Source organism: Ranitomeya imitator, chromosome 3 (assembly GCF_032444005.1).
Source record: "Ranitomeya imitator isolate aRanImi1 chromosome 3, aRanImi1.pri, whole genome shotgun sequence".
Lineage (NCBI taxonomy): Eukaryota > Metazoa > Chordata > Amphibia > Anura > Dendrobatidae > Ranitomeya > Ranitomeya imitator.
In genome coordinates this window covers 774,565,639-774,585,000 of record NC_091284.1, presented here as the reverse complement: position 1 = coordinate 774,585,000, position 19,362 = coordinate 774,565,639, and the positions used below count along the sequence as shown (strand labels likewise).

Here is a 19,362-nt window from a genome sequence, read left to right as displayed (position 1 = left end):
TTGATTCAAAAAGTCAAATGGCGCTCCTTCCCTTCCAAGCCCTGCCGTGCGCCCAAACAGTGGTTTACCCCCACATATGAGGTATCAGCATACTCAGGACAAATTGGACAACAACTTCCGTGGTTCAGTTTCTCCTTTTACCATTGGGAAAATAAAAAAATTGTTGCTAAAAGATAATTTTTGTGACTAAAAAGTTAAATGTTCATTTTTTCCTTCCATGTTGCTTCTGCTGCTGTGAAGCACCTGAAGGGTTAATAAACTTCTTGAATGTGGTTTTGAGTACCTTGAGGGGTGCAGTTTTTAGAATGGTGTCACTTTTGGGTATTTTCAGCCATATAGACCCCTCAAACTGACTTCAAATGTGAGGTGGTCCCTAAAAAAAATGGTTTTGTAAATTTCGTTGTAAAAATGACAAATCGCTGGTCAAATTTTAACCCTTATAACTTCCTAACAAAAAAAAATTTTGTTTCCAAAATTGTGCTGATGTAAAGTAAACATGTGGGAAATGTTATTTATTAACTATTTTGTGTCACATATCTCTCTGGTTTAACAGAATACAAATTCAAAATGTGAAAATTGCGAAATTTTCAAAATTTTCGCCAAATTTCCGTTTTTATCACAAATAAACGCAGAATTTATTGACCTAAATTTACCACTAACATGAAGCCCAATATGTCACGAAAAAACAATCTCAGAACCGCTAGGATCCGTTGAAGCGTTCCTGAGTTATTACTTCATAAAGGGACACTGGTCAGAATTGCAAAAAACGGCAAGGTCTTTAAGGTCAAAATAGGCTGGGTCATGAAGGGGTTAAGGGAAATAAAGGGAATATTCTGCAATGGTCGAATCAGTCGCCAGGTCTCACCCCCATCGAGGTTGCATTTCACATTCTTAGAGGGAACTTGTCAGCAGGATTTAGCACTGTACGGTGAAGGCATGGCCATAATGGCTAAAGTTATTTTCTTGTTTGTGCACCGGGACGGGCCTAGTGGATAAGGCCTCCTCCTCCTCCACCACCCACCATCTTCCTCTTATGTTTCTTTTACTGGTCACTGATTATACAGTGACCTGCCTCCCTTTTTTTAAAAAATTGGTTGGCGCCACCACCGTCATTGGAGTGGGCGGCGCGTGCGCAGTGTGATTCCACGGCAGGCGGCGCAAGCACAGACTGTCACTTCAGGCAATCATTGCCTGTAAAGAATTTTCTCCAAAATTATTAAAATGACGATTTTATTTATAGTAAAGTTAATTTGTCCACTTAGTTTTGAGCCTCTGAAATGAGGAGGCTTTGTGGGAAAATGGTTGCAATTCCTAAACGTTTCACAAGATATTTATGTTCAACCCCTTTAAGTAAACCTGAAAGTCTACTCTACAGTTGCATCTCAGTTGTTTCATTGTAGAACCAAATAGATTCACTCTCCAAATATTTCTGGACTTAACTGTGTTGGTGCCGACGTGTCCTTTAAGTCGGCCATATTCCTTCAGCTGTGCTGGCAGCTGTTCATCCACTTTGCTTTTGGTCCAGTGTGTTCTCAATGTTCCGACTTATCTCCATTAAGAACATAGGATCGGACATCTTAAATTTCTACATGCCCAATCTTTCTTACCCGCAACATCAGCAGACACATATCAAAGTATTGGATGGTAATCCGATCTCTTTGGCCTGATTGGCTGGCGTGAATTTTTTTTGTTAAATGTAATTTTTTTTTCTTTTACTTTCTTTTCCCCTCTCTATCATGATTTTTACTAAAAAGTAATCTTGCAATTTTCACACTGACCACTGGGGTTTTTTTTTTGTTTGTTTTATTTTAAGACCAGTACTTCCTGTTCTTGCAGGAGAAGTTTTCAGCAGGCTCCTTATCATCAGAGACCGGAGATGGGTCATAACTCTATACACATCTGATAACAGGGTCTACCAACCACACTAGGCAATGTCATAGCTGACCCTGCTCCCATCCTTCACAATGACCTCTGCACACGCTCATTAGATGGTTTAATACAAAAGATAGGGGCGGGAGTCTGAGCATTGTGGCTAATGTACATGTGTCCTTTCCTGAAAAAAAAAAAGAAAAAGTTATCTAAAAAATCCCCAGTGGCCCGCGTGAACTTTCCATGTTTTATTTTTAATATATGCAGATGAAAACTTTTCCTTATTTAAATATACAATTAACAGTAGTAGGTCATTCTTTTCTGACTATGACTTCCCTTTCAGGGTGAAATCACTGGCGGCAGATTTGTAGTAGAAATGTCGTCTGCAAATGTCCCCATGATGTCAGAAATCTATTGGAGGAAAGGAAATGCCTAAAATCTGCCACATGTGACTAGTCCCTAATGGAGACCCCCTTCCTCTCTAGTAATGATTCGTCTGTGCCCACCTGACCTCTTCGGTAGTGAGCGAGAGTCATTGTTGCTCCTTCGCGCAGCCACTTTAGCCTTATGACGGAAAATAAAGGTCAGCGAGCCCTGCCCGCCATTGCAGAGATTGATTGCCCGCAGATAACTATTGACTGCGGTCATTACCCAGGATCAGTGATTACGTCTTTCCCACGGCGGGGAAGAGATGAAAGCAGAAAATCCCAGACTTCAGCTCCAGTCGTTTCTGGGTTTGTTTTTTCCTCCTCTTTCCTTACATGTGTATTTGCCCACTGTGTCATTTAAGGATATTGAAACCCTTTAAGCCCTGTTCTCACATAGCATAAATACTGCTTCTTCTCCACTTTGTTGGTTTTTCTTTTTCTTTTTGTGCTAAAAATCTGTTAACAGTTCAAGTAAAGGGTGTACTTTAATGAAAGCTCGTGCGTTTTTAAAGATGCTATTGGACTGGTGCGTTCCCCCCCCTCTTTCTATAGAGTTTTTTTTTTTTTGGACATCCTGAAAAAAATCATGTAAGAACACAGTTGCGTTTTTAGGTGCAGAATCATAGTTTTTCTGTATTAAAGGGCACCTGTCACCCCGAAAATCGCGGGTGAGGTAAGCCCACCGGCATCAGGGGCTTATCTGCAGCATTCTGTAATGCTGTAGATAAGCCCCCGATGTTACCTGAAAAAGGAGAAAAAGACGTTATATTATACTCACCCAGGGGCGGTCCCGCTGCTGGTCAGGTCAGATGGGCGTCTCCGGTCCGCTGCGGCGCCTCCTATCTTCTTTCCATGACGTCCTCTTCTGATCTTCAGCCACGGCTCCGGCGCAGGCGTACTTTGCTCTGCCCTCTTGAGGGCAGAGGATAGTACTGCAGTGCGCAGGCGCCGGAAAGGTCAGAGGCCTCAAGAGGGCAGAGCAAAGTACGCCTGCGCCGGAGCCGTGGCTGAAGATCAGAAGAGGACGTCATGGAAAGAAGATGGGAGGCGCCGCAGCGGACCGGAGATGCCCATCTGACCAGACCAGCAGCGGGACCGCCCCTGGGTGAGTATAATATAACGTCTTTTTCTCCTTTTTCAGGTAACATCGGGGGCTTATCTACAGCATTACAGAATGCTGCAGATAAGCCCCTGATGCCGGTGGGCTTACCTCACCCGCGATTTTCAGGGTGACAGGTTCCCTTTAAAAAAAAAAAAAAAAAAAAAAAAAAATATATATATATATATATATATATATATATATATATATATATATATATATATATATATATATATATATATATATATATATATATATTTTTTTTTTTATGTATATATAAAATTTGCATAAATAACACAGAAGGCAAGGGAGAAAACGCAATAACCGGAGAAAATTGTTGCTGCATATTTTGGGTGCGGAAACCTGCAGAAAACAATCACAGAAATATTTGCAAATTTAAAAAAAAATGCAGCATTTATGCTAAATAAGGACACTGATTTTGTTTTGCTTTTTACATACATGTATGTGCAGAATTATTTTAATTGTTTTTAAACTATTGCAATAAGTTTCTAGTTTCTCCATCCTCTATTCTCCACTGTACATGGCAAATTGCAGAATGAGTTAGTTCAGTGGAATCCATCTGAGCTGGTTTGGTACCGGCGTCTTCTCCTGAAATATCTACGTTGGTTTACAAACAAATGAAAGTCGAGCTTCGATGTGGTAAAAAATCGGCGTAAATGATGGTTCAGGAGAGACACGCTGGTTGTAGACGAATGGTGCTGCCAATAAGTTTATACATGTCCCAGTAGGAATAAGGGCTTTTTTTTTTCAGCGTTTTTTTTTTCTGCTGCAAAACCTGATCTCTTGGCAGGAAAGAAGCTGCAGAAAAAAGCTAGTCTTCCTTGGTTTTTCTTGCATTTCTTTGCAGTGTTTTTGATGCATTTTTTTTGTGTGGCGGTTTTGGCAGCTCTAGATTTCTCTTGTGTATGCGATAAAAAAAAAAAAAAAGTCCTATTCCGTAGAACCAGATTTTGGCACAAAAACGCAGCACAACCTGATACATTAGTTTATCAACATTTTTTTCACCAATCATGCGAGTTAATGGGTGAAAAATGCTGAAAGAAGTGACCTGCTCCTATATAAAAAAAAACATGCAAAATACTGATGACAATAAAAATCTGTGTGCATCAGATTTCTTAAGTATTTTAGCCTTTGCTATAAACAAGGCTGAAAAGTAGCATAAAAAATGCATTAAAAAAAAAAAAGTTGCAAAAACACCAAGTGGGAACTTAAGGTACCTTCACACTGAGCAACTTTTGAACGATCATGATAGCGATCCGTGACGTTGCAGCGTCCTGGATAGCGATATCGTTGTGTTTGACCCACAGCAGCGATCAGGACCCTGCTGTGACATCGCTGATCGGAGCTAGAAGCGGCCCTGCGCTTAGTTACCCGATGTTTACCCTGGTTACAAGCGAACGCATCGCTGGATAGCATCGCTAGATCGGTGTCACACACACCGATCTAGCGATGACAGCGGGAGATCCAGCGATGAAAGAAAGTTCCATACGATCTGCTACGACGTACGATTCTCAGCAGGATCCCTGATCGCTGCTGCGTGTCAGACACAGCGATATCGTAACGATATCGCTGGAACGTCATGAATCGTACCGTCGTAGCGATCGAAATGTTATAGTGTGACGGTACCCTAAAGGTACCTTCACACTAAACGACGCTGCAGCGATCCAGACAACGATCCTGATCGCTGCAGCGTCGCTGTTTGGTCGCTGGAGAGCTGTCACACAGACAGCTCTCCAGCGACCAACGATGCCGGTAACCAGGGTAAACATCGGGTTACTAAGCGCAGGGCCGCGCTTAGTAACCCGATGTTTACCCTGGTTACCATCGTAAAAGTAGAAAAAACAAACGCTTCATACTTGCCTTCCACTGTCTGTCCCCGGCGCTGTGCTTCTCTGTACTGGCTGTGAGCACAGCGGCCGGAAAGCAGAGCGGTGACGTCACCGCTCTGCTTTCCGGCCGCTGTGCTCACAGCCAGTGCAGGAAAGCACAGCGCCGGGGACAGACAGGGGAAGGTATGTTTACCCTGGTTACCAGCGAAGACATCGCTGAATCGGCGTCACACACGCCGATTCAGCGATGTCAGCGGGAGAGCCAGCGACGAAATAAAGTTCTGGCCTTCTAGCCCCGACCAACGACATCACAGCAGGATCCTGATCGCTACTGCCTGTCAAACTGAACGATATCGCTAGCCAGGACGCTGCAACCTTCACACATAACGATTTCCTTAACGATATCGTTGCTTTTTGTGACGTAGCAACGATATCGTTAAAGGGAACCTGTCACCCCGTTTTTTGAGATTGAGCTATAAATACTGTTAAATAGGGCCTGCGCTGTGTGTTCCTATAGTGTATGTAGTGTACCCCGATTCCCTATGTATGCTGAGAAATAACTTACCAAAGTCGCCGTTTTCGCCTGTCAATCAGGCTGGTCAGGTCGGGAGGGCGTGGTGACATCGGTGGTTCTTCCTCAGCTTTACGTTGGTGGCGTAGTGGCGTAGTGGTGAAGACACAGCGCGCGATCTGCGCTGTAATCCCTTGCATCGGTGGGGGCGGCCATCTTCCTGGGGCCGCGCGTGCGCAGATCGAGTGCTCTGCTGCACGGGGCTTCAGGAAAATGGCCGCGGGATGCCGCGCGTGCGCATTAGAGATCGCGGCGGCCATTTTCCCAAAGCCGAGTTTGCATCTCGGCTTTGGGAAAATGGCCGCCGCGATCTCTAATGCGCACGCGCGGCATCCCGCGGCCATTTTCCTGAAGCCCCGTGCAGCAGAGCACTCGATCTGCGCACGCGCGGCCCCAGGAAGATGGCCGCCCCCACCGATGCAAGGGATTACAGCGCAGATCGCGCGCTGTGTCTTCACCACTACGCCACTACGCCACCAACGTAAAGCTGAGGAAGAACCACCGATGTCACCACGCCCTCCCGACCTGACCAGCCTGATTGACAGGCGAAAACGGCGACTTTGGTAAGTTATTTCTCAGCATACATAGGGAATCGGGGTACACTACATACACTATAGGAACACACAGCGCAGGCCCTATTTAACAGTATTTATAGCTCAATCTCAAAAAACGGGGTGACAGGTTCCCTTTAACGAAATCTTTATGCGTGACAGCGACCAACGATCAGGCCCCTGCTGGGAGATCGTTGGTTGCTGGGAGTGATCAGGACCTTTTTTTTTGGTCGCTGATCACCCGCTGTCATCGCTGAAACGGCGTGTGTGATGCCGATCCAGCGATGTGTTCACTGGTAACCAGGGTAAATATCGGGTTACTAAGCGCAGGGCCGGGCTTAGTAACCCGATATTTACCCTGGTTACCATTGTAAAAGTTAAAAAAAAAAACAAAAAAAAAACAACAGTACATTCCTGTCACATCCCCCGGCGTCAGCTTCCCGCACTGACTGTGTCAGCGCCGGCCGTAAAGCAGAGCACAGCGGTGACGTCACCGCTCTGCTTTACGGCCGGCGCTTACACAGTGCAGGGAAGCTGACGCTGGGGGACATGACAGGAATGTGAGTGTGTACTGTTTTTTTTTTTTTTTTTTTTTTACTTTTACAATGGTAACCAGGGTAAATATCGGGTTACTAAGCGCAGCCCTGCACTTAGTAACCTGATGTTTACCCTGGTTACCCGGGGACTTCAGCATCGTTGAAGACCGTTTCAACGATGCCGAAGTTGTTCCCCTGATTGTTGGTCGCTGGAGAGAGCTGTCTGTGTGACAGCTCCCCAACGACCACACAACGACTTACCAACGATCACGGCCAGGTCGTATCGCTGGTCGTGATCGTTGGTAAATCGTTTAGTGTAACGGTACCTTTAAGGTACCGTTACATTAAGCGACGCTGCAGCGATATAGACAGCGAGCCGATTGCTGCAGCGTCGCTATTTAGGTCGCTAGGAGACGTCAAACACCGGCAACAGCAGAACGATGCAGGAGCGATCCAGTGACGTACTTATCGTTCTCACTGGTTGTTCGCTCCATGAAAAACCATTGCAGGCATCGTTGCTTTTGCTGTCAAACATGACGAATCATGCCGACCAAATAAAGTTCCGGACTTCTAGCTCCGACCAGCGATGTCACAGCAGGATCCTGATCGCTGCTGCATGTCAAACACAACGAGATCGCTATCCAGGACGCTGCAACGTCACAGATCGCTGTCGTTCTCGTTGGAAAGTTGCTCAGTGTGAAGGTACCTTTAAAGAGTTGTGCTGCCCTCCAGGTATCTTGTGCCCTTTGTTCTTAGCAGTTTTGGGTATGCCAGCGCTCCCTTGAACCTCAACTTGAGGTACCTAAAAAAACCACCTCATAGAAAAAATGGATCAGCTCCATGTTTTGGGATAGTTTTGTTGTCGCTCATTATCTTATGGTAAGGGCCGGTTTTTAGCTTCCAACATCCGTACAGACTGCAATGTGCGGACCGGTCAAGGGTCTCCTGACCTGAGTTTGTTTCATATATTTGAGACTGTTGCATTTTGGGTTGGAGACCACCGGCTGGTGAAGACAACGCAGTTCATTCTCGACCCATACATTTTGGACGAGCGAATTACTGAAGCTCCATGGTCCTAACGAGCCATAGTTGCTGATGGCCAAACTCCTTCACCTTTGTGTTGGTGTGAGTGGAAAGTGGAGGCCATCAGGTGAAGAGACCCGCGAAACACCAATGTGTGAAGTTGGCCCTAGATTATTGTGACCCACGTTACGTAACGGAGGATAAATCTGGAGCTGTCGATTTTACGTCGCAGATTTTCACCGTAGATTTTTTTCCTTAACTTTGCAAAGTGCGGAATCTGTGTGGAGCACATGTGGATTTTGTCGTGGTCTTTCCTGCAGAATTGCCCTCGATTCTCGACCGGATCCACAGTGGGAAACGTGAGCGTGTCGTCGTATTAATTTTGTGAGCAGATTTGCAGTGCAGAAGTTTCCTTTGCCGGTATTGATTAGATAGCAGTGCCGCAGTGATCTGAGCGCGATCTCTAATGTGAAGCCATGCTCGGGTTTCTAAATAATAAGTCTAATAATCATTCCTGATACAGCAGAAGTCACGCTCTCCTGATTTTTAATCAGATCCAGCCGTTCCCAGCCATGAATACACAAGTAAGCAAGTGGCCTCTTTACATTGTAAATTAGGGTCGGCAAAGTTTACTTCAATAAATGAATCCGTCCGTTGTGACGAGAAGGCTTTCGTTCTCATTCCGCTCTCGTCATGTGCGGCCGGCACTACCGGAGTGCCACTTGTTTTATTACATGCAAGCCGGGCAGCGGCTCCTAATATAATTAACTGTGGTGCACGTTGTACATTTTTATGGGCCGCTCATCATTCCCTTCCAGAAACCTTCAGACTAATCTTTTCTGAAAAGGCTGAAATTCTAATCGATTATTAAGAGCCCTAAAACTGTCCCTGTTCTTGGGTCTTTACCATCTTCCAAATTTTTTTTTTGCACTTTTGAGGCACAGAAATGAATTTCTAGCATAGAATACATTTGTGGTCTCCCAACTTATCCCATCACAATCAAAATGCAGTCCAAGCTACAGACACCATAAGAGCAAATATGGGAAGAGATTAAGTAGAATCCATCATTTACTCCTTTATATCACTGCTCTTTCTATGCCAGAGTCCAGTGGGTGGTCCTATAGAGACTGACAGCCATCTGTTTACGCACACTCATAGAGGGAATTGTGGGACCTTCAAATGCGCCCCGGACACCCATCATATTATCCCAGGTTCTGGGCTTTCTAATGCCCCATCTTGAATGGAGCGAAGATGCGCATGCTAGACCTCTGTTCTAGTGATGAGTGAACGTCCTCGGATAAGGTGTTATACCGCCATGCTCGGGCGCTAACCGAGTGTCTTCTGCGTGCTCAAAGATATGTACGAGTTCCCTTGTCTGACAGCCACAATACATGCAGGGATTGATAATCTTTGACTCTCTCGAGACAAAAGTGATGGTAAGAATGGACAGACATGTAATGGTCCTCAGTTTGGTGAGGCTCCGATCTGCGCTCTTGCGGTAACACGTACTCCTTTCCCACCAGTGTATCGTGTTTCTGTGACCTGGATTATCAGAGACTCCGGTTGTCGCCAGGAGATGATGTTGTGACTTTTTTGATTCTTGTGAAGACGACGTGACTCGTACTTCACACGGCGATGGCCCAGAGCATTTCTCGGGCGGCTTGTGTAGAACATTTTGTGGTCTCTTGTGTTCGGCTTTTATCTCAGAGCTACAATGCGGTGACCCGTCCTTTAGGAACTGCCTGCGGCTCAGTCTGGCTTTATTATGAGGTGACCGCAGACATAGCGGTAGTAGTAGCGGCCAAAACATCTCCACTTTAGTCCAGTGTTTCCCAAACTCCAGTCCTCACGGACCCCCACAGGTCATATTTTCAGGATCTCATTAGTATTGCAAAGGCGAGAGAACTTGTGGCCATTTCTGATGCCTTGATAATAATTCGATCACCTGTGCAATACTATGGAAATCCCGAAAACATGATCTGTTGGGGACTGTGAGGATTGGAGTTTGGGGAAACGCTGCTCTAGTCCCTAGAACCTCTGAACCTAAGTGCGTCTCCACATTTTATTTGACCCGGAGACCGGATCTCATGTAGTCCAGTGAAGTTCCCTTTATTTGGTAGTCGTTGCTCATCGTAAATCTTAAGCCAGGCTGCTGCCTCTCCGGTGTGCATCTAATACTGTTCCTAAAGAGGTCTTGTCATTGCGGTGAATGCTGCTGTTCTCCACAATCCGGGGCTGTTTTTCTTTTGTCCCTGTGCCTTTCTGTTCCTGAGATACAGCCCCTATTTTATGGCTTTAATCAACTAGGCGTAATTATCAGTTGTGTGGGCGTCCCCTTCAAGACCACCCCTTCTTGGCTAAAAAGGATGGATTTTCATACAGGGTGCAGTAGTCCATATCTAAGGTATGAGGAGATGCAGGGAAAAAAAATAACCGCCCCAGATCCAAGAATCCAGAAAAACAGCATTTACTTTGAGAAAGAATGACATTTATTTAGGTGTCCGCTCTTCTTTAATGTGCTTCTTTCTACAATCCCTATACAAAATCATCACTCAAAGATCCGCTATATAAATAAGCGCTAAATAAGCAACACAAAATCCGTCTGCTACAATAAAATCCCCCTTAATAAGTGGGTGATTAAATGAACAGAAATAAGCACTAATTGAAGCAACATTAATTACAATCACAATAAATGTTATTATAACATTTTGGAACAAAACAAAAATAAAAACATTTCCATATTATGGAGTGAATAAATTTTTCAAATGATCACATTATACTAAGTATAGCTTAATATTGTTTAAAGTGCAAGTGCAATATATATTGGTCTTTAGCCTAAGTGTCTCTCACATCAGAGGTCACTAGATGTTTTTTTGTTTTGTTACAAAATGTTATAATAAGTTATTGTGATTGTAATTAATGTTGTTTCAATTAGTGTTTATTTCTGTTCATTTAATTACCCACTTATTAAGGGTGATTTTATTGTAGCAGATGGATTTTGAATCCCTATACAAAGATGGAATAAAAAGTGGATTTTTTTTTTCTTTTTTCCGTATTTTCCCATTGACCCCTGTTAACAGGTAGGGGGCGCTGCATGATCTCCCCAGAATATGCATGGAGGCGTATTGAGGCCATAGGAATGCATGGCAGTCGCAGGCATAACTATGGTGATGAGACAAAGTTCGGCATTATTGTGAATGGATGGTATGTGTCTCGCAGAGGAAGATACTCTGCGCTGTCAGCCTGAAGTAAGGTTGTTCTGAGACCTGTAGTCCCTCAAGTAATTGTGTTGTTTTAGAGGGAGGCTGGCAGGGCTTGTTTGAGAGCTGGGCGGGTCGAACTAGCCACACACACACACACCACCCACCTATGGGAGTGGTTACAAGTATGCAATGTGACCAGTGTGTGGGTCACATGGTTCCTATATATGGATCTTAGCTGGAAGGTCCTGTGAGAGGAAAGGCCTGGGTGTTGGGAGGTCCGGAGTGTGGACCGGTTCCCTGAAGAGCATCGGGTGAGGCCGTGTTCCTGAGTGGCCTCTGTTTTGGGAGGTCCTGTGTGTGGACCGGATCCCTGAAGAGCACGAGGTGAGGCCAGGGATCTGCAGAGCCGGTGACGGCTACTGTGTGGGGGAAGCTACCGTCTTTCGGTGGGTCTGGAACTGACTGTGTGCCTGCCAGGCAAGTTGGTGATCCCCGTAGGCAGCTTCTCCGGAGGACAGGACCCGTGTGATGCCAGCCAGTGATAACCTGCAACGCTGACAAGCAGGTAATCCAGATGTGTGCGTTTGGCTCCAGCGTGAGCCTGAATATTGGACTCTACCAAGAGTGTGTGGTCACAGTCCTGATGGAGCAGAGCCATGCTATGAACACGGTTACTTTGTTTTGCCATGCTACGACTGCTGTTACTTTGTGTTTTGTGCCACCGGGGTTTATGGAGTAAATAAACCCAGTTGAATTTGTGAGGAAAGCCGTGCCTGTCTGCGCTTATCCCGAGTGTCCCCCAAAACACGTAGCGAGCGCTATCTTACACATGATACGACATATAATTATGTTTTTTTTCAGCAACTGGTCTCATGAGCTTAGAAGATTTGCTAACTCTCAGGAGATAGAGCGCCACTTATTTCCCAAACATATGGTTACAATAAAGGGAATCTGTCAGTAGGATCAACCCTCCTAAGTAGGCATGTAGGTCATAGGAAGCCGAATAAAGTCATACCTCGATATCTGCGATCCGATGTCTTATTCCAGAGAAATCCATTTTTCTTAATATGTAAATGAGCTGTTACGATCTATGGGCCGGACATAGATCTCCTTGTGACTCCGCCTCCAGAGATTATTGTAAATAAAAAGGACGTTACCAGTGTGAGACAAGTAATGATACTTTCCCTTTTTTTCCCTTAGTGTATGTTCAGGTTTTTCTTTTTTTACGTAGCTTTTGAAGTAGATCTGGATTAAAAACCGCGTAAAACTTAGTAAGCCTAACCCTACTGAAATGCTGATCACAAAGGTGTGCAGCCAGTTGGAGCATTGATGATTAGCTGTAAACTGATTCCGATCCTTGCTGAATCCTGCAGCGCCACTGCAGTTTGTTGGAAGTAGTACATGATGCCCTCTGAAATGACTCCTTATCTTTACCTAACAGATGTAGGTGAATTGGAATCCTGCTGTATTAAGTAAAAATTTCACAAATAAAAATGGCTGCAAATATGAACACTTCCACTCCCATCTCCCAAAAAACTGAAAAAACAAACAAACCATAATGAGTGCTATTTTTTACTTTTTTTTTTTTTTCACCTTGGCTGATATAGTACTAATTTGTCGAACTGGATAACTCCTTTTATATATGGAATAGTTACTCTGGCGGGCCTCTGTCACTCTAGGGGGCCTCTGTCGCTCTAGGGGGGCCTCTGTCGCTCTGGCAGGCCTCAGTCACTCTAGGGGGGCCTCTGTCGCTCTACGGGGGGCCCCTGTCGCTCTACGGGGGGCCCCTGTCGCTCTAGGGGGGCCCCTGTCGCTCTAGGGGGGCCCCTGTCGCTCTAGGGGGGCCCCTGTCGCTCTACGGGGGGCCCCTGTCGCTCTACGGGGGGCCTCTGTCGCTCTACGGGGGGCCTCTGTCGCTCTAGGGGGGCCTCTGTCGCTCTACGGGGGGCCCCTGTCGCTCTACGGGGGGCCCCTGTCGCTCTACGGGGGGCCTCTGTCGCTCTACGGGGGGCCTCTGTCGCTCTAGGGGGGCCTCTGTCGCTCTGGCGGGCCTCTCGCACATCAGAACTATAAACAATTGTTGTAGATAATACTTTTTGTAGTATAAAAGTCCATTTGCTCACTTCTGGATGTAAGGGATAGTTTTCAGTCAAGGCCTGCATTTTTTTTTTTTTTTAATTTGTTTACCATATGCATATAATTTTTTTCAGAAACTTTGCATTTCATTTCTGTTTTTATTTCTTGTTGGCCTATTAAAAAGAAAAAAAGTTCTGGTTGTGCCCACTCTGGTCATCACTGTGCCGCCATATTTCTGTCTTTTGACAAAGGATCACATCCGAGCTCGAATCTCACAGCAAAATCTTTGATCTGCCTCCAGAGAGTCAGGTGCAATGAATGCATCTCTCATGGCGATGAGGATGTTGGAAGAACAACACAGAGAAATGTAAAATATATACTTTACCTTCTTCCAACATTCACTGTAAAAAGACTGATGTGTCAGTTTGCACCCTCGATGACCCGCCGATGCCTTGTCAGGGCACCTGCAGCGCGTGTGTGCAGAGTGAACTGTCACTCAAAGTGCCAGGGTGTGATTACAGCCGCACCCCCAGCATACTGAGGATTTAGATTTATCTAGAGACCGGACGTGAACATTTGTGCCTGTTTTCTATTTATATACTAAATTAGACTTCGTGTTTTTGATCACCACTTGACTGGTTGTCATGTTTGTTTTTTTAACAGGAGGATGAAATAACCAAAACTAAACTTAAGAAAACAGAAAAAGTAACAAAAGTTTCAGAAGCCAAAAAAGTTTTGAAGAAGAAATTCAAGGTGAACACCAAGATAGTGTTTGCAGACGATGGAGAGGTGAGTGCCCGTTTCTTTATAAGGTCCCATTGTAAGATTTTAAGGCAGCTGCTAAATGTTGTTGCTCCATTGTAGTTCTACAAATACACGTACGCCATTCTGGTGCAGTCGGCCGAGCTTTTATGTATATGTACAATAATGTATAAAAGCCTCGTGGACTGTAGAGCCCGCCACAATCCGCTGAAATTGCTGTGGGGTGTGCGGCTGGCCATTTTCTTTTCTGTACATGTATTTTTACTTGATACTGCAGCCTTTACATGAGTGGGAAACTGTATACTAACAGGAATCACTTAGGGTGAACCCTAAGGCTGTGTCCAGTAATGATCCGTTATAACGGATCCATCAGCAATCCGTTAGCAAAAAGGTTGCGCTGAGTACCGAGTCGGCTGAGTACTCCTATGTTCTCTGAGATGGCCGATTCCAGTCGAGACTCCTCTTTCAACAACTTGTCTCCCGGAGAACAAAAGGATCAGCCTTTGGGAGATCTCACAGGCCAGATCCTTCTTTCCCCAGATTTCCTCTGTTGATGGAGAGTCTGGAGTCCTCATACACATTAAATTGTTGGTGGATCCCTCTGATGGCGGCACGTTCGCAGGATGAGTTGTTTTCATTGGTACCATTTGGCCCATTTTTAAACAAATGATAACAAAATGACTACAACTAGATCTCTAGTAATCATCATGTGTCCTAAAGTAGAGCTTCCCTTCAAGTATGGGTCATTGAGCCTCCATTCGAGCACAAGGTCACGTAACACCGCTTCCTGCCCTCTGATGGCTCCTCAGTAGACTAGACCAGGCCAATTCTCGCTCACCGGCTACTGCGGATAACTGGGGCACCTCACAAGTCCACCTTGCACTCTCCATTTCCCTCCTACCAGCGTTACGGCTCAGTGTTTCACCACCACATGAGTGTGTGACTCTTCCCAGACATATTGTGACAATTGCACCTCCTCCTGCAAACCAGCCAGAAGACTTGCCATCCTGCTGCTCCATTACATTTCCAGTTCATGGCGGAGCAGTAATGAGGGCTCTCATCCATCAGCCCATTGCAGCACAGTGTTATACATCGCATACAGCAAATGCAGACTCATCAACAACAACTTATGTATGGAGGGGATAGCAGGGACCCCCTTACGGTGCCGTGAGAAAAATGGGTAAAACTTTACAAATCCTATTAGCAAACTTCTTCCTTGAGGTTTGAGCTTCATAAAATCATCGGCGTCAGTCAGGAAAATGACACATCGGAAGCTTAGAAGACACATTCAGTGGGGATGTGTCACTGACAGCGCGCCGCGTACAGCAATCCTGCCCTGCCATTTTCTGCCAATTTAGATGGCACAGACTATTTCACATTTTAGGAACATGATTTTGCTGACAACATCAAGAAGGAGAAGCGAGCACAGGAGAGCACAGCAATCAAGCCTCACATCATCCAAGCCGTCCTGTCTGGCAGGCTGAGGACGGCATTGTGCGATGTAGATAGGAGAGGGGCGAGACGGGCACCATATACCGCCATTAATCACACAGTCCAGTGGATTAACCCTTATCACTGCTTAGTTCACCAAGCAGCGAGCCTCCCCATATCATAACCCGGACTCGCTTCTGCCTGCCAGAGTCTTCGCCATCTGTGATGGCCGGCAGTGTGGGGGGTTGGTCACATTTATGCTGCTCTTTCAAAGGTTAGCAGTTTTGTTAATTACAATGACCGCTTAGGACCTTTTTTTAATTTTATCTCAACAGCCATACACATTTTTTTTATGCTCAGTAAACCATTATATATACATATTTTTAATTTTTTTGTTATCTTTACATCATAATATTAGAAGGAACTTTATTTTTGCAGTATTTAATTCTCCTAGAATTATTGGGTTTTTAATGTATAAAAAAATGTAAAACGCTTCCAAATTGGAAAACTAAATTTATTTTGTGCATTACCATTAACAGAAATATATTTGTATTCTTTTCTCTTTTTTCCCTTTCTTCAACCTTTTTTTCCTTCCTTTCTTTCCTTCTCTCTCCTCTCCCCTTCCCTTCTCTCTGCCCTGCTCACCCTGTCCCCTGCTCCCCCTGTCCCCTGCTCCCCCTGTCCCCTGCTCCCCCTGTCCCCTGCTCACCCTGTCCCCTGCTCACCCTGTCCCCTGCTCACCCTGTCCCCTGCTCACCCTGTCCCCTGCTCACCCTGTCCCCTGCTCACCCTGTCCCCTGCTCACCCTGTCCCCTGCTCACCCTGTCCCCTGCTCACCCTGTCCCCTGCTCACCCTGTCCCCTGCTCACCCTGTCCCCCGCTCACCCTCCCCTCTGCCCCGCTCACCCTCCCCTCTGCCCCGATCACCCTCCCCTCTGCCCCGATCACCCTCCCCTCTGCCCCCTCACTCTCCCCTCTGCCCCCTCACCCTCCCCTCTGCCCCGCTCACCCTCCACTCTGTCCCGCTCCACCCTCCACTCTGTCCCGCTCCACCCTCCACTCTGTCCCGCTCCACCCTCCACTCTGTCCCGCTCCACCCTCCACTCTGTCCCGCTCCACCCTCCACTCTGTCCCGCTCCACCCTCCACACTCTGTCCCGCTCCACCCTCCACACTCTGTCCCGCTCCACCCTCCACACTGTCCCGCTCCACCCTCCACACTCTGTCCCGCTCCACCCTCCACACTCTGTCCCGCTCCACCCTCCACACTCTGTCCCGCTCCACCCTCCACACTCTGTCCCGCTCCACCCTCCACTCTCTGTCCCGCTCCACCCTCCACACTCTGTCCCGCTCCACCCTCCACACTCTGTCACCCCCCTGGCTTTTTACCTACGGTATTTTGTTAGTTTATAACCGGTTTTAAATATTTTTGTAATCCGATTTGTGTGTGGTGCGTCAGCACTAAATAGTCTAAATAGTCTAAGTTGGTGAAGTGAGAAAAGTATAGGCATAAACTAAACTAAATTTATGTGATCAAATAACTAAAAATTGACTTGAGCATATGTATTCACCCCTTCTGCGATGAAACTACTTAAATTTCTGGTGCAAGCAATTACCTAAATAAGTTACATGCTTGGTGAAAGGAAGTCCACCTGTGTGCAATCTATGTGTCACTTGTCTGTCAGTATGTACACTTTACCTTTTCTGAAAGGCCACAGAGGCTGCAACACCATTAACAAGAGGAACCACTAACCAAACACCATGAGGCAGCACAGAGACCTAAAAGAAACCCTGAAGGAGCTGCAGTGTTCCCGAGCAGAGAGTGGAGTATCTGTCCATATGACCAAAGTAAGCCATACACTCCATAGAGGTGGCTGTTATGGAAAAGCGGGCAGAAAAGGGCATTTACTTACACACAAATTGTAAGGCTCTTTTTGAGTTTGCCAAAAGACGTGTGAGAGACTCTCCAAATGTATGGAGGAAGGTGCTGTGGTCAGATGAGGGCGAAATTGAACTTTTTGGCCACCAAGGTAAATGATATGTCTGGTGCCAAACTAATACCGCTCATTACCCCAAGAACACCATCCCCACAGTGACACATGGTGGAGGCAGCATCATGCTGTGGGGATATTTTTCGGCTGCCGGGACAAGGAAAATGGTCGGAGTCGAGGGGAAGAATGCCATGGGGGTGCATACTTTCACAAGCCAAGCCACTGTATCTCTTTGGGACAATCTTTTTTCACACCACTATAAAAACGTGAGTAGGGAATGGGTTAACCTAAGTGTATCTACAATGTACATCATGTCCTTATGACAAACGTTCTGCTCCATGTGTATATGCACATACAAGAATAGCAGATGTTTCCTGTAATCGCCATCAGTGCGAGCACCACAATTACACATTTTCTGATTAAATGTTTTTAGTACATTTTTATATTATTTTTCCCAAATGTGAGCACCAGATGGTTGGGAAAATAAATACTTTAAAACTCAAAATAAAATTGAGCAATTATTGCTGAGCAATATTACCCGCTCCGGACCTGTGAGGCGCGGACGGTTACCGGTTTGTATCTGAGAGGTGTCTAGAAAATCCAACAACCAGTAATTGGAGGCTGCGCTCAATCCTCTGCTGCCCTGATAGGGATTTATTATTACCAGAACCTTAACCCTGAATATTTCTAGAATATATCATTACTTTGTGGTTGTTGGTGGTCTGACCTCTGAGACCCTTGCCTATCCGGTATGAAAGGGTCCCCGATATGGATTAGGGGTTCCTCTCTGCTCGTCATCGGCTGTGAGCCTCAATGTTCTGCTGCGTGGGGTATTAAACAAATTTCTATCTATCCATGTTACACCCATCGATTTTGATGTTGGGGCTCTGGTATACCTAGAAAAGGGGTCGGCAGCTCTCATCTTGAAAGCCGAGGTTTCCATGCTCGACCGCCGCTCAAATCATTGTCAATGCCAAGCATGCACATCTCCATTCAAGACTCTTCAAAACCCCATCTCTGGATCGCTGGGGTCCTGGAGGTCAGACCCCCATGCACTACATTACATATAGTGGATGACGTACTTTTTTTTGGAATAACCCCTTTACATTTTTATTCTGCCATACAAGGCACATTCTATCCATCCTTGTTATAGTTCTTGCAGTGGGGCAGTGCTGGGGAAAATGTATCGGAGGTCACGTGGTCAAAAATCTCAATATAATGAGGGTCCCAGAGGTCACAAAGTAATGGCTTATTCCAAACATTCTCTGCTTGCTTTAGTTTAGGGACACGCATTCTAGGAATTGGCTTTGCACCAGGAGCTACACGGTAATCTGGTGCAGGGAAAGCCTCTCGCTGTGTTTTATTACCGGTGCTGAGGGGTTTGCCCCAAGTGGACGGTACCTCAGAGTCTTCACGGTGAAAATCCGCAACTGTAAAAATCTGCTAGAAAATCGATTGGGAAATGTTGACATCATGCCAGGCCAGCTAATCAGAAGAACCTCTGCTGTCAAATAAGAGGCTTTTTTTTCAAGCCGCCACAAATGACTGATGGGCATTTTATTCTAAAATCTGCATGATAAATTGACAATCCCTGCCCGACCAATATCTCAGATCAGATTCTGCCAAAAAAGTAGACCCCCTTTAAAATTGCCACCATTTAATGTCAAGGATATCATGCTCTTATTAACCTAATGGTTTAACCCTGTTTGTGTTGGTGTTGTGCTTATTACGGAGCTCTAGCCCTCTGCATCAGCCGTTTCCGACCCGGGTCACAATACTGTATTCAGTTCTGAACGCTCCGGTTTGTCCCTTTTCGCAGTTGAGTGAGATCCATTAGATAATAGATAAATCGCACAACAAAGCCCTAACGGGATATTCCCATCTTGTACATTTATGGCACGTCCGTCCCCGAAATTAAGCCATAAATGGAGAGTAGATACAGGTCCCACTTATGGGATCTGCACTAGTGATGA

General features: G+C 45.7%; 1 protein-coding gene across 1 annotated transcript in view; it reads left to right on the top strand.

Moving 5' to 3' along the window:
• The window catches only part of DDX10 (DEAD-box helicase 10), a 240,953-nt gene that overhangs the window by 118,116 nt on the left and 103,475 nt on the right, over window positions 1-19,362 (top strand). Inside the window, exon 14 of the mRNA XM_069759078.1 lies at window positions 13,870-13,995. Within this exon, the coding sequence (XP_069615179.1) occupies window positions 13,870-13,995 (126 nt within the window). The remainder of the gene's footprint in view (window positions 1-13,869; window positions 13,996-19,362) is intronic.